At 43.5% G+C, this 12,340-nt stretch overlaps 1 protein-coding gene across 1 annotated transcript in view; it reads left to right on the top strand.

The window, feature by feature from the left end:
* The window catches only part of LOC311615839 (melanoma antigen preferentially expressed in tumors-like), a gene marked incomplete at both ends in the record, with an annotated part of 35,302 nt that extends 23,259 nt beyond the window's left edge, over positions 1-12,043 (top strand). The window contains one exon of the mRNA XM_084871276.1: positions 11,518-12,043. Within this exon, the coding sequence (XP_084727402.1) occupies positions 11,518-12,043 (526 nt within the window). The remainder of the gene's footprint in view (positions 1-11,517) is intronic.
* Between the last annotated feature and the right edge of the window lie 297 nt (positions 12,044-12,340).

Raw genomic sequence — 12,340 nt, 5'->3', positions numbered from 1 at the left:
ATTGTATTGCTATCAATATCTCCCTTGATATCCTCCAGGAGTCTTTTTATATATCTGGGTGCTTCTGTATTGGTTATGTATATGTTTACTTGAGTTATTTCTCCTTGTTGCATTGCTTCTTTTATTATTATGAAGTGGCCTTCCTCATCTCTTTTTAAGTCCTTCACTTTGATATCATATTTGTCAGATATAAGTATTGCTACCTCAGCATTTTTTCCCCCCATTTTCATTCACCTGATGAATTTTTTCTATTTTTTCACTTTCAGTCCGTGTGCATCTTTTTTTCTGAGGTGGGTTTCTTGTAGACAGAAGGTATATGAGTTATGTGTTCTTATCCAATCTGTTACCCTTTGTCTTTTGATTGGTGCATTTAATCCATTTACATATAAGTTATTATTGATAGGTACTTGTTTGTCATCACTTTTATTCTTTATTCCTGTGTTCCTTCTTCACTTCTGATATCTCTTATTTCTTTTCTTTTTGATTCTCTCTCTCTCTCTCTCTCTCTCTCTCTCTCTCTCTCTCTCTCTCTCTCTCTCTCTCTCCCTTTCTTTCCCTTCCCTTTCCTTCCCTTCCCTTCCCTTCCCTTCCCTTCCCTTCCCTTCCCTTCCCTTCCCTTCCCTTCCCTTCCCTTCCCTTCCCTTCCCTTCCCTTCCCTTCCCTTCCCTTCCCTTCCCTTCCCTTCCCTTCCCTTCCCTTCCCTTCCCTTTCCCAACAGGGCCTTTATCATTTCTTGCCTGACTGGTTTGGTGGTAATCCACACTTTTAATCCTTTTTTCTCTTTGAAGCTCCTGATTTCACTTCCAATTTTGATTGATTGCCTTGCTGGGTACAGTATTCTTGGATTCAGACCTTCCTTTGCATGAATTGTACATTTCATTCCATTACCTTCTGGCCTGATGTTTTTCTGTTGAAGAAGCAGTTGCTATTCTGAAGGGGGTTTTTTTGTAGGTAACTTTCTGTGTCTCTACTGCTTTCAGATTCTTATTTGTGGTTGATGATAGCCAATTTAAATATAATGTGCCTTGGGGTTGTTCTTTTGGGGTTCATTTTGCTTTGGACTCTGTGAGCTTCTTGGATTTTTGTGTTTTTTTTCTTCCCTATATCAGGGAAATTTTGTGTCATTTTTTCCTTCAAACTTGTTTTCTGTTCATTACACAATTTCCTCTCCTATTAGAAACTCTATTTTGCAGATTATTTTCTCATGATGTTCCAAAGAACTTTCCTCCTGCTTTTTAATTTTTTATGGCTCTCTTCCTGCTTTTTAATTTTTTTTGTAGAAGCTTCTCTACAAGGGTATTTTTCCTACCTCAACTTATAGCTCATTGATATGGTCTTCTGCTTCTTTTAGTCTAATCTTGATGCTTTCTATTCTTTATAGCAGCAATTTCATTTTTTCTTGGTTATTCTTCATTTACTCTTGGTTCTTACACATACTTTCAAATTTATCTTCCATTCTTTTCAACCACCTTTTGATCATTTCTCTGAATTTTTTTTTGACAGGTTGCTCGCTTCAATTTTCCTTTCTTTTCTGTTGATGCCTGTTTTTTTTGTTTTGTTTTGTTTTTCCCCATATGTGGGCTGTTTCTTTGGCTCCCCAGTATTTCACTTCTCCAAGTGTATGTTTTTGTAGTTTCTCGCTCCTGTATTGATTTAATGACACAAAATTCAACACAACCAGGTAAAATGCATACGGCATTGAATAGAAATGTATTCATGATTTAATAACCGCAAATAAAAGTGACCACGAGGGAAATGTGAATTAGTGAATAAGTGAGAAAAAAGAAGAGAAAAAAACGAGCGCAAAAATGAAATTTGGATAAAGAACAAAAAGTAACAGAAAAAATAAAGAGAATAATAAAGAAGAGAGAAACAAACTACATATATGGGAAGAAAACTGGAATCGAACAGTCACTAATACCAACAAAAGCCAGCAACAAGTACATGGAGCTGAATGCAAACGAGAAACAAAGACTAATATTAAGTTGGGCGAGGGGAAATAAAAAGCAAAAACAAAAACAAAAAAATGCAAAAAAAAAACCCACACCAAAAACACAAACAAAACGGAATAAGCAAAATAATCTCACAAACAAGCATAAAAATGATATACTGTAATAAACAAACAAACAACAACAAAGAGAGGAAAGTTACTGATAGTAAAGAAATAGAAGAGAGGTGTGTATATACTTGCAGCAGGGGATTGGAATATAAGTATGAAATTTTAAGAGTGAAAAAAGTGAAAGGGAAAATCGAAGGCTGGAACAGGGTAAGAGAAAAAGGACAACAAAAGGGGAAAAATGAGGAAGAGTGTTGGCACAAAGGGAAAGTTCAAAGAGTAAAAGGATGCTAAAGGAAAGATGAAAATAGAATGTAGAACACTAATCCCAAATTAAATAAAGTAAAAATAAAATGACACTTTAAAAAAAGGCATAAAAGTAGTAGTAATAATACTGATGGAAAATAAAAATGTAATAATTAAAAAGATAAAATCAAGTGAGGAAAAAGGAAATTAGTTTCTTACGTAAAATGTTTTTAAAAAATTAAAATGTGCAGTCGTGAAGGTCATTCACTTTCTCTGCTTTTCTGTTTGGCTCGCCTGTTTCCTAGTCAGGAGAGTATTGAAGTTCCCTAAGTTCCATTGCTCCTAGATGTTGTCATCCAGTCCTGAGTTTTATACAGGCAGTACATCTCTATTTCTTGTATTCCTTTCTTTGTGTTTACACAGGAGTCTAATTGTAATTCAACCTCTGGGTGGCAGTGTTTCTGGATTGACCTCAGGGTTTATAGGTTCTCTTTAGCTGGTGTGCAGAATTTGTTTTCCTTGTGGCATTTAATACTTGTTTATGGGAATGGGTTGCCCAAGAGCTGGTTCTCTGATGGTTATTCCCAGGTTTGAGAGCTGGTTGCCCAAGAGCTGGTTCTCTGCTCTGATCCCCAGGTTACAGAAAAACAGATTTCCCCTGCAGTCTCTTTGGGTGCCCCCAATTGGGTGAACCTATGTAATGCATTTAGTAATCAGAAGCAAGGATTTAAAGAGAGGGGGGAAAAAAAAAAGGAGCCAGAGTAAGTGTGCAAACTCCAGGGCTGTATGCAAGTCTGTGCAGTCTTTTTTCCCCCCTTGGGTCTAAGCAGCTGTCACACTTTCAAAATATTTAGGCTGTCCTTTTGTGTCCAGATGTAAATGAGTTGCTTTTTAGAGTTCCTTCTGGTAGCAGCTGTGAGGGCCCACTTCCACATTCGGGGATCATGCCAGCCCCAAGGGCCACGGATTTTTCTAGGTGGAGACTTCCCCAGGTTCTCCAGCTCCCATGGTTTACGAGATTCTCTCTCCTACCGGGACCATGAGCCTCAGCTTATCCCAGGCAAAATCTAACATTCTGTGAGTGAGTGTAGAGTTCCTCTGAATTTGCATGCTTGCACCATTTGGGGATCCATATTCTAAGGTTCACAGCTGTTAGATGGATGCCATAGATGTAGATACTCTGGGCTTTTCACTCTTTCCCATAATATCCACTTTCCCCTTCAAGATGACATGGTCTCTGCATCTTAGACAGTCACTCTGGGTGGGAACCCAGCAGTAGAGGGGTGTGTGTGTTCAAGGAAGCCCTGTCCAGTAGTCCCCCCACAGTCTCCTGAAATATAACTGTCCCTCAAGTAACCAACAAACACTCCCGTGGACCACACACTCCCTTTGTTTTCTCACTCACACACTATCTTGTAGTCTGCAGTCCTGACAGCAGCCATCTTCTGTATCTCCTTCAGCATCTTGTAGTTTTATGGGTAGTGGTCTTTTACCTCCTTCATTAAGTTTATTCCTAGGTATCTTAATTTTATGATGCAATGGTAAGTGGGCTTGTGCTTTTAAATTTCTGTTCTGTAAACATATGTATAAAACTGTCATAGATTTTATGGTGTTAACTTTTTACCCTACTACATTTATTGTCTAATAATTATTGGTGTACTCTTCAGGGTTTTCTATGTACAGTATCATGTCCTCTGCAAGTAATGAACATTTTACTTACTTTTTTTTTTCCAATTTGGGTGCCATGCCATTTATTTCTTTTTCTAGTCTGATTAGTGTGGCAATCACTTTTAGTACTGTGTGGAACAGGAGTGGTGATAGTAGCATCTTTGTTTTGTTCCTGTTCTCAAGGGAAATGATTTTATTACCCATTGAGTATGAGGATGGCCATAAGTTTGTCATAGGATCCTTCTACTCCCACTTTGCTGAGCATGATTATCAGGAAAGAGTGTTGGGCTTGGCAAATGCCTTTTCTGCATGGATGATATCATTATGTGATTTTTGTCTCTCTGTTTATGTGATATATCACATTTTTTGACTTGTGGTTATTATACACGCCTTGCTTCTATAGAATAAGTGCTACTTGCTCATGGTTTATGATCTTTCTGATGTAATGTTGGATCTTGATTGCTAGAATTTTACTGTGGATTTTAGCATCTATGTTCATCTGAGATATAAGTTTGTAATTATTTTTTCTTTGTGGTGTCTTTCTGTGGTTTTGGTATTAAAATAATGCTATAATTATAGAAATATATCAGAAGTATGTCTCTCTCTTGCATTTTTTTGAACAGTTGAGAAGTATTTATTTTAGTTCTTCTTTGGTGTTTCATAAAGTTTCATTGTGAAGCCATCTGGTCCAGGGCTTTTGTTTGCTTGAAGCTTTTTGATTACTATATGAATTTCATCGGTAGTTATGGGTCTTTTCATTTTTTTTTCTTCCTGATTGAGTTTTGGAAGCTTGGGTTTTCTAGGAATGTGTTCATTTGTCCAGGTTGTCCAGTTTGGTGGATGCATGTCTGCTCAAATGCTGGGAAAAGAGAACGGAATGTGGGAAAGCACATCCATAGGGACTTATCCCCAGGATCTTAGAAGGTTCACAGATACAGGGCCTGTTCTGGAACACAGGAAGGGCTTCTTCCAGCCTCTTTGGTGCCTCTCTGGATCCAGGAAAATATCTGGGAAGTTGTTTTTCCTTCTGCAGGTTGTAGCATGTCGTGTTCTCCAAAAGAGCTCAGATGAATTGGGGAGATCTCCTGATTTCTGTCCCCAGTTGGTGTCTCAGCATCAGGCTCATGAGAGGTTGGCTGACATCCCAGGAATGCATAACAAGGGCATCCAGCCTTGGGAACACATTCTAAGGACCACCCTTCCACTCAAAAACTAAACAAAAATAAAAGGTCAGAATGGCAGATACTTTGGGATCTCAGTAGGAATCCCAATTCCCTCACAATTTGAGTATTTTAAGTCCAGGAGGTTTTTGAAGCAAATTCTCATGGGGTTGTTCCTTGGGGTTGAGCAAACATTAGCTATCCATACAAACTTTGGCAGTCATGTTTAGGGTCAGGTCCCTTGAACTTGCCTGGGCCTATTCTGCTACCTGTGGAAGATCATTATGTGGAAGAGGAGGCCTGAGTTAAAGAGAATGCCCTCTGGGTGCAGCTCTTTAATAAGGTTACATAGTTTTTTTAGCCCATGTATATTTTTCTCTGTGCCTCAAAGTTCTAAGGAGCCCACAACTCTCGCCCCTCAGTGCCTTTCATAATTGGATAAGTCATGTCCCAGAATTTGCTACCACACCTCTCATCTGGCTTCTACACAGGCCACATTTTTATTAATTTTCTCAAGCCCTCCTTCTGGAGGAAGAAAGAGGGGCAGTCCATTGTTTAGATGTCACTGTGTCTGAGGTGAAAGCAGGCCTTGTTGGGCACAGGCAGGGCAGGGAAGGCGAGCAGAGACTTTTGAATTTCCAAAAGGCAGAGGACAATATACCTCAGGGTAAGAAGAGGTCAGACTTCAAAGGGAAAGACGCCAGGTGGAAGCATGTCTGCTCAAAGGCTGGGATAAGAGAGCTGAATGTGGGAAAGCCCATGCATGGGGACTGATCCACTGGGCCTCTGAAGGCCCACAGAGACAGGAAACCAGGAAAGATGTACTACCACCTCTCTGTTACCTCTCTGGATCCAGGAGAGCAGCTGGGATATTGCCTTTTGTTCTCTACACTGTAGCAAGTCATGTTCTCCAAAAGAACTTGAATGAATTGGGGTGATCTCCTGATTTCTGTCTTCAGTGAGTGTCCCAGCATCAAGCTCATGAGAGGTTGGCTGACATCCCAGGGATGCATAACAACGGCTCCCAGGCTTCTGAGCACATTCTAAGTACCACTCTCCCAACTGAAAAACAAAACTGAAAACAAAAGGTTGGAAGGACAGAAGCCTTGGGATTCCAGTAGGAATCATGTGCTCAAAGGCTGCTGTGGCCTGTACATAAGTGAGTGCCATGATGAGGGCAGGTGGAAGGGGACCAGGATGTGGTAAAACATCCCCAGACTCATGTATGGGTGCTGGGAGTTGGCAGGTCCTCTCCTATACTGGGCAGGAAGGACAGCCCTTGATGCAGATGTGCTCCTGCCTCCAGTGCCCCAGCTCATGTTCCGGGAAAACAGAATCTGCATGGTTAGAAGAGAGGTTCTTGCTCTTGAAAAAGACAAATTCAGCTCAGACTTTGTTTCCTGGTCATTCTAAGTGAGTTGTTTAGGCATCACATTGCAGGAGGTAAAGAAGACCCTGCAGAAAAGTGGTGCGCCTCTCTCTCTCTGTGTGTCTCTCTCTAGTCTCAATTTCAAAAGATCCAATTTGTGACAGTGCACCATGGGACATCCTATAATATGGCATATCTTTACCAAATATGCCAAATCTTTGAAGGGGAAGGTGTATCTCTGCACTCTGCTTCATCCTGAGAGAGGACACTCTTCCCTCACAATCTGAATGAAAGTTTTAGGCCTTTAAGAAACTTTTTGAAGCCAAATAGCATGTGTTCTTCCCTGGGGTTGAGCAAACATTAATTATCCATACATTCTTTGGCAGTTATGTTTCTGGCCATAACTCTGGAACTTGCCTGGGCCTAATCTGCTACCTTTGGAAGATTAGGGTGTGAAATAGGAGGCCTGAGCTAAATAGAATGCCCTCTGGGAACAGCTCCTTGATAGGGGTACTTAGGGCTTTTGGTCCAGGTTTATTTTTCTCTGTGCCTCCATTATTCAAAAGAGCCCACAATTCTAGCCTCTCAATGCCTTTTATAACTGGGTAAGTTTTAGGTTCCACTAAACACCTCTCCTTTGGCCTCTGCATAGCCCATATTTTTACATTTAATTTTCTCAAGCCAGTTTGCTGAGCTTAGCTGGTTGTTCTGTAGGAAATGGCCTTTACTTCCACAGAGGGAGGGTGATTGAAACTCCTGCCTGTACTCCCATAAGCGTGGGTTTAAGGGATCCACCCATTTCCTTCTTAACCACCAGCCTTTCAGTTCTCTAGTTTACCCAGTCAGAGCCTGTGAGTTTCCTAAAGTTGCACTTTCTTTTGGCACATTTTCTTGGTCCCATTGCAAACTTGCACCCCTCCTTCTACTGATCAATCCCTAGATGTGATTTTGGCCCTTCCTCCTTTGGGAAAGGCTTGATCCTCAAAATCTGGAACAACAACTGTCCTTCTGTTACTCTTTAAATAGGAATGAGTTTGAACTTGAGGTAACATCACGTGTCAGGGACTGTTTGGTACTCAATGCTTTTGCATTGTATTTCTTTTTTCTCTTGAGAGGATACTTTGTCTGCCTAATGGTGTATTACCAGGAATACTGGGGAATTTTATGTGGTACCAACAGCCCATCAAATCTACTTCCAGGTTGGTTTCATTTTCTTTTCCTATCATGAAAGGACCTAGGATTCAGTTGGAGGTGTGCAGAGTGCAAAACCCAATCAGGCAAACTGCCTGGAGAACCAGTTCTAAGGTTCAGCTCTCAGTTGGAAGTTGCCATTTCAGCTAGGATGTCAACAGGAAGGTGTGGCCAAATGGGGTATAATGGTTTCTGAGGAGGCTGAGGGACAAGAGGCAAGAGCATGAGAGACACTGCCGAGGTCAGACCAGATGGCTCTTGCATCATACCCAGTCTGGTGAATCCTAAGCCTAAGGTGGTTCCCCAGGTCCCACAGATAATTGTGGTTTATTTCCTCATAAATGAACTGACTTTGCCTTTGCCAGCAGATGCAAGTTAGCCTTAATCCAAAAGGTTTTTATTTCTGTTTTGATGTGTGCCATTCATATAGATTTTCAGGGCAAGTTTCCCTGGGGTCTGAAAGTATAATATTCCTAAGGAACCTACTGCAGACCAAAGTGGCAATATCCCTTTTGGATTTTTTGGAGGCCAGGCTATGTGTCTAACAACAGGTCTTAAGGGAGTTCTTTAATAAAAGCCAAGTGATGTTTAGAAAGTGAGGAAGGGAGAAAGAGAGAGAGAAACATTGATTGATGAATCATCCATCAACTGGCTCCTGCCTACTCTGTACTGGAGTTTGGAATGGAACCTGTAAATGAGCTTTGGGTGCAAGGGGGAATGCCCAACCAACAGAGCAACACTGACCAGGGCTTGCAGTCTCTTTTGGGAGTAGGCTTAGTTGTGGCATGTGAGCCCTCTGTTGTCATGGATAAAGTGGTCATTCTAATATTCATAGAAGGGACACACAATAAATGTACATCTCAAATTAATGGTTATTTTTCTCATCTCTAGCTCCCCCATGCTATGAAAACTTTTGCTCTGCTTTTACTCTTTTAGAATATATCAGAAGACACAAGGTATGCGTTGTGTGGGTGCTCCTTAATCTTCCCCATCCATTTAATTTATTGTAGCTTAGCAAGAGATGTTATGGACCAGGGGCTGCTGACTACTCCATGGGCTTTCAGTCCTTCAGCAATACTAAGAAAGGTTTCCTGAAAAGGGTGGGACCATCTTTCTGGTTTCCCTGTACTCATTGCACAGCATAATTACAGGTAGGCAGTGAGTACATGTGGGAGGGGTGCAGTGGTCATCTCACCACTCCTTGGTGCCTGATGAGGTATATATCATGCACCAGCCTAGGAGAGGCAGGGCTGAGTGGCCTTGTGGCCCTAAACAAAAGATGGGATTTGGTGTAAGTTGGGACGCTCCAGTTTTTGTCAGAGCAGTGCTTTTGGCCCTCAGCTGGCTCCTCTGAAGGGAGAGGGAATGGGGTTGCTTATGCTTAACCTGACATGATGCCTTGCTCCTGACCATTTCCCAGGATCTCTTTCAGAGTGACTTCATCAAGATGAATAGTGAGGCTCCACTCAGATCCTGGACCTGGCATGCCACAGCCTGCTAAGGGATGAAGCCTCCACCATTGCTGCAGTGAAGTGGCACCTCTGTTCACACCTCTGTTCACAGCAGCCTTTGCTGGAAGGCACAGCAATGGCCTGAAGGTTATGGTGCAGGCTTGGCCCTTCCCCTACCTCCCTCTGGGGGCCTTGTTGAACCATCAGCAGTCTTACCATGATATCTTGCAGGCTGTGCTCGATGGGCTAGATTCCCTGCTTGCCCAGGAGACTCAACCCAGGTGAGGGCGATTCAGTGGCCTGGTTGGGCACCAGGGGTCTGAGCAGTTACCTCTGGGATATATGATTGTATATGGCCACAGGGAGAGCTCAGGGAGGCCTTGGCGCCACTGCTGGGGTAATTCTGAGAACGGCTTCAGATATATAGAGCTGTTGAAGATGAGAGGGTGACAGGAAGGACATGAAACCCCCTTCCTGGTGGCACTGAAAGGTACCAGAAATGGGGACCACGAAGGATCCCAGTAGTGCAAGGAGCATCTGATTTCTGGGGTAAGGAGTAAAAGTCCCATTGGGTGTCTGGCCCAGCTGTCAAGATTTCCAGACTCATAGCCATGGTCTTATTCCCTGATATCTTAATGTACCCCTGTCTATCTCCTATTTTCTCCACAGAAGGTGGAAAATGCTGATGCTGAATTTACAGAAGGGAGCTCATCAGGAGTTCTGGATCGTGTGGGCAGGAACCAGTGCTGATGTGTGCTCACTGCTGGATTATGAGGCCCCACAGCCCATTTGGAAGAGGGGGAAACTGGACAGCTTAAGGACGGGGCCAAAGCCACTATTGGCCCCCATGGAGGTGTTAGTAGACCTTTGCCTCAAGAGAGGTGTCCTTGATGAGTCCCTCAGTTACCTTATTAAGAAAGTCAGCGAGAGGAGAGGTTTGCTGCACTTTTGCTGTAAGAAGCTGAAGGTTTATGCTGTGTCAAAGGAAAACATTAACATCCTGTGTATGGTGCAGCTTAACTCTGTCCAGGATTTGAAGTTAAATTGTACCTGGAAAATGTCCACTCTGAGGATGTTCACTCCTTTCCTGGGCCAGATGGGCAATCTGCGTCAGTTCCTCTTCTCTCATGTCTTTACGTCTTCTCACACCACCTTGGAGCAGGAGGAGCATTGTGTTAGCCTGTTCTCCTCTCAGTTACTCAGGCTTTCCTGCATCCAGAAGCTCTATTTGGATGATGTCGCCATCCTCAAAAGCCCCTTGGAACTGATGCACAGGTGAGGGATGGCGAGGTTTCTCTGCAGACCAGAGCAAGCCCCTTCTCATTTCATTCCAAAGTGATAGGACCTCCTATGTGCCATTCATCAGCAGTGCTACAGAGCCTGAGTCACTAGAGGGTCCACACAATCAGTGTCTTGTTCACTGTTCTGTCCCCTTCCATGTTGTCAGGTAACTCCCCCCCCCCAAACAAAGGTAGGATGATTGAACTAAGAAAGATGCTACTGAAGATACTCCTTATAGGAATGGAGGTAATGGGGGCTTTGGGTGAGGTGATGGGAACATGGGAATCCTAAGTGGTGTGTAAGGGAAGATTGTGCAATGGAATCATGAGGATGGCAGTGAGGAGAGGAAAGCCCATCAGAAGTAAGGTTTCAGGGATTTAAGTCCACACTTATTGATTTGGTGATGGCAGCCTTTCAATCCAAATCTGCTTCTAATCACCTGTTTTCCAAGGCTTGCCAAAGGCTCTTGCTAAGGAATGCCTCATGAATGCAGGATTCTTGAGTGATGAATCATGAAAATGTATAGGTAGTTTGTAGAAGATGCAGTGATCTAAGTTCCTGCAGGATGGCAGCTCCAGCTGGATGATACCCAACCATATCCAGATTAGCTCTTTCTGCAACTATGCCAGTAGTCTCATGGGCTAAGAGATGAGGGTTACAGGAGTCCAGGCTGTGGCTGGTAGGGAGCCCAAATGGATGGCATGTTGGTTCCTGTCTCCAATACTAAATTTCACTGGTTGCCTACTGCTTGAGCTTCTTTCTGAGCCTCTCACCATTACCTCCCATCATTCATGCTCACAACACCTATGTGTCTGAGGTTGGGTGTATGGTGACAGATGAACAAATGAAGGGTGTGATGTTTCATGGAGCTGAATCCCTCCCAGAGCAGGTAGGAGATGGAGAAAGGATTACACTCAAACTTGCACTGACTAAATCACACTTTTCACTGTGCAAGGTCCTGGGCTTGATCATCATCTGGAAGACCTGACACTAAGGTGACATGGGCCTCTTTACCTTAAGGCCTGTCTCATGCTCACTTCCCTCTGTATAACCATTCCACCCCCACTCTCACCTAACTGCTCTGTGTCTCCCCAGCTGCCTGAAGACCCCCTTGGAGTCTCTGTCCATCACTAGCTGCATGCTCTTAGAAAGTGACTTGAGACATCTCTCCCAGCATCTGAATGTGAGCCAGCTGAAAGTCCTGAATTTAAGGAGGCTCAACCTGACCCACGTCAGTTCTGGGCCCCTCCAATTGCTGTTAGAGAGAGCCTCCCCCACCTTGCAGGAGTTGGACTTGGATGAGTGTGGGATCATGGACTCCCAGTTCATGGACCTCCTGCCTGCCCTGAACCACTGCTCTCAGCTCATGACCCTAAGCATCTGTGAAAACACCATCTCCATGACCATCCTGGAGGACCTGCTTCGCCACACCATTGGGCTGAGCAAGCTGAACTGTGTGCTGTATCCTGCCCCCCTAGAGAGTTACGAGAAAAGGAGCAACAACATCATTGACCTGGGCCGACTTGCCCAGGTGCATGTGGGGCTGAAGCATATGCTGCAGGGGTTGGGGCGCCCTGGCATGTTCTGGTTCTGTGCTTACCCCTGTCCTCACACTGGCTAGAGAACCTTCTATAACCCAAAACCCATTCTGTGACCCTGTTACATGCCTGTCTAGCTGGGTGCACATCTCATAGGCTTTACTCTGGGCCCTTGGACACTGAAGCCCAGAAATAAGTGAATCTTAAAGGAATCCAGCAACCATTTTCACACAACTACTCAGTGGTGGGGGGAGATGCGGACTGGGTGCAGATGTTTTCTTTGGGGAGATGGGTCCTAAGGAGTTAGAGATGTGAACCTGAAACTCTAGGGAGGTGGTATTCAGGCATGGCAGGTAGAAGCAAGATTACCTTTGTTTGAA

This window comes from Pipistrellus hanaki (genome assembly GCF_964339955.1).
Source record: "Pipistrellus hanaki genome assembly, chromosome: Y".
NCBI lineage: Eukaryota > Metazoa > Chordata > Mammalia > Chiroptera > Vespertilionidae > Pipistrellus > Pipistrellus hanaki.
The sequence above is the reverse complement of the archived record's forward strand: the minus strand, read 5'-3'. Positions and strand labels throughout refer to the sequence as shown.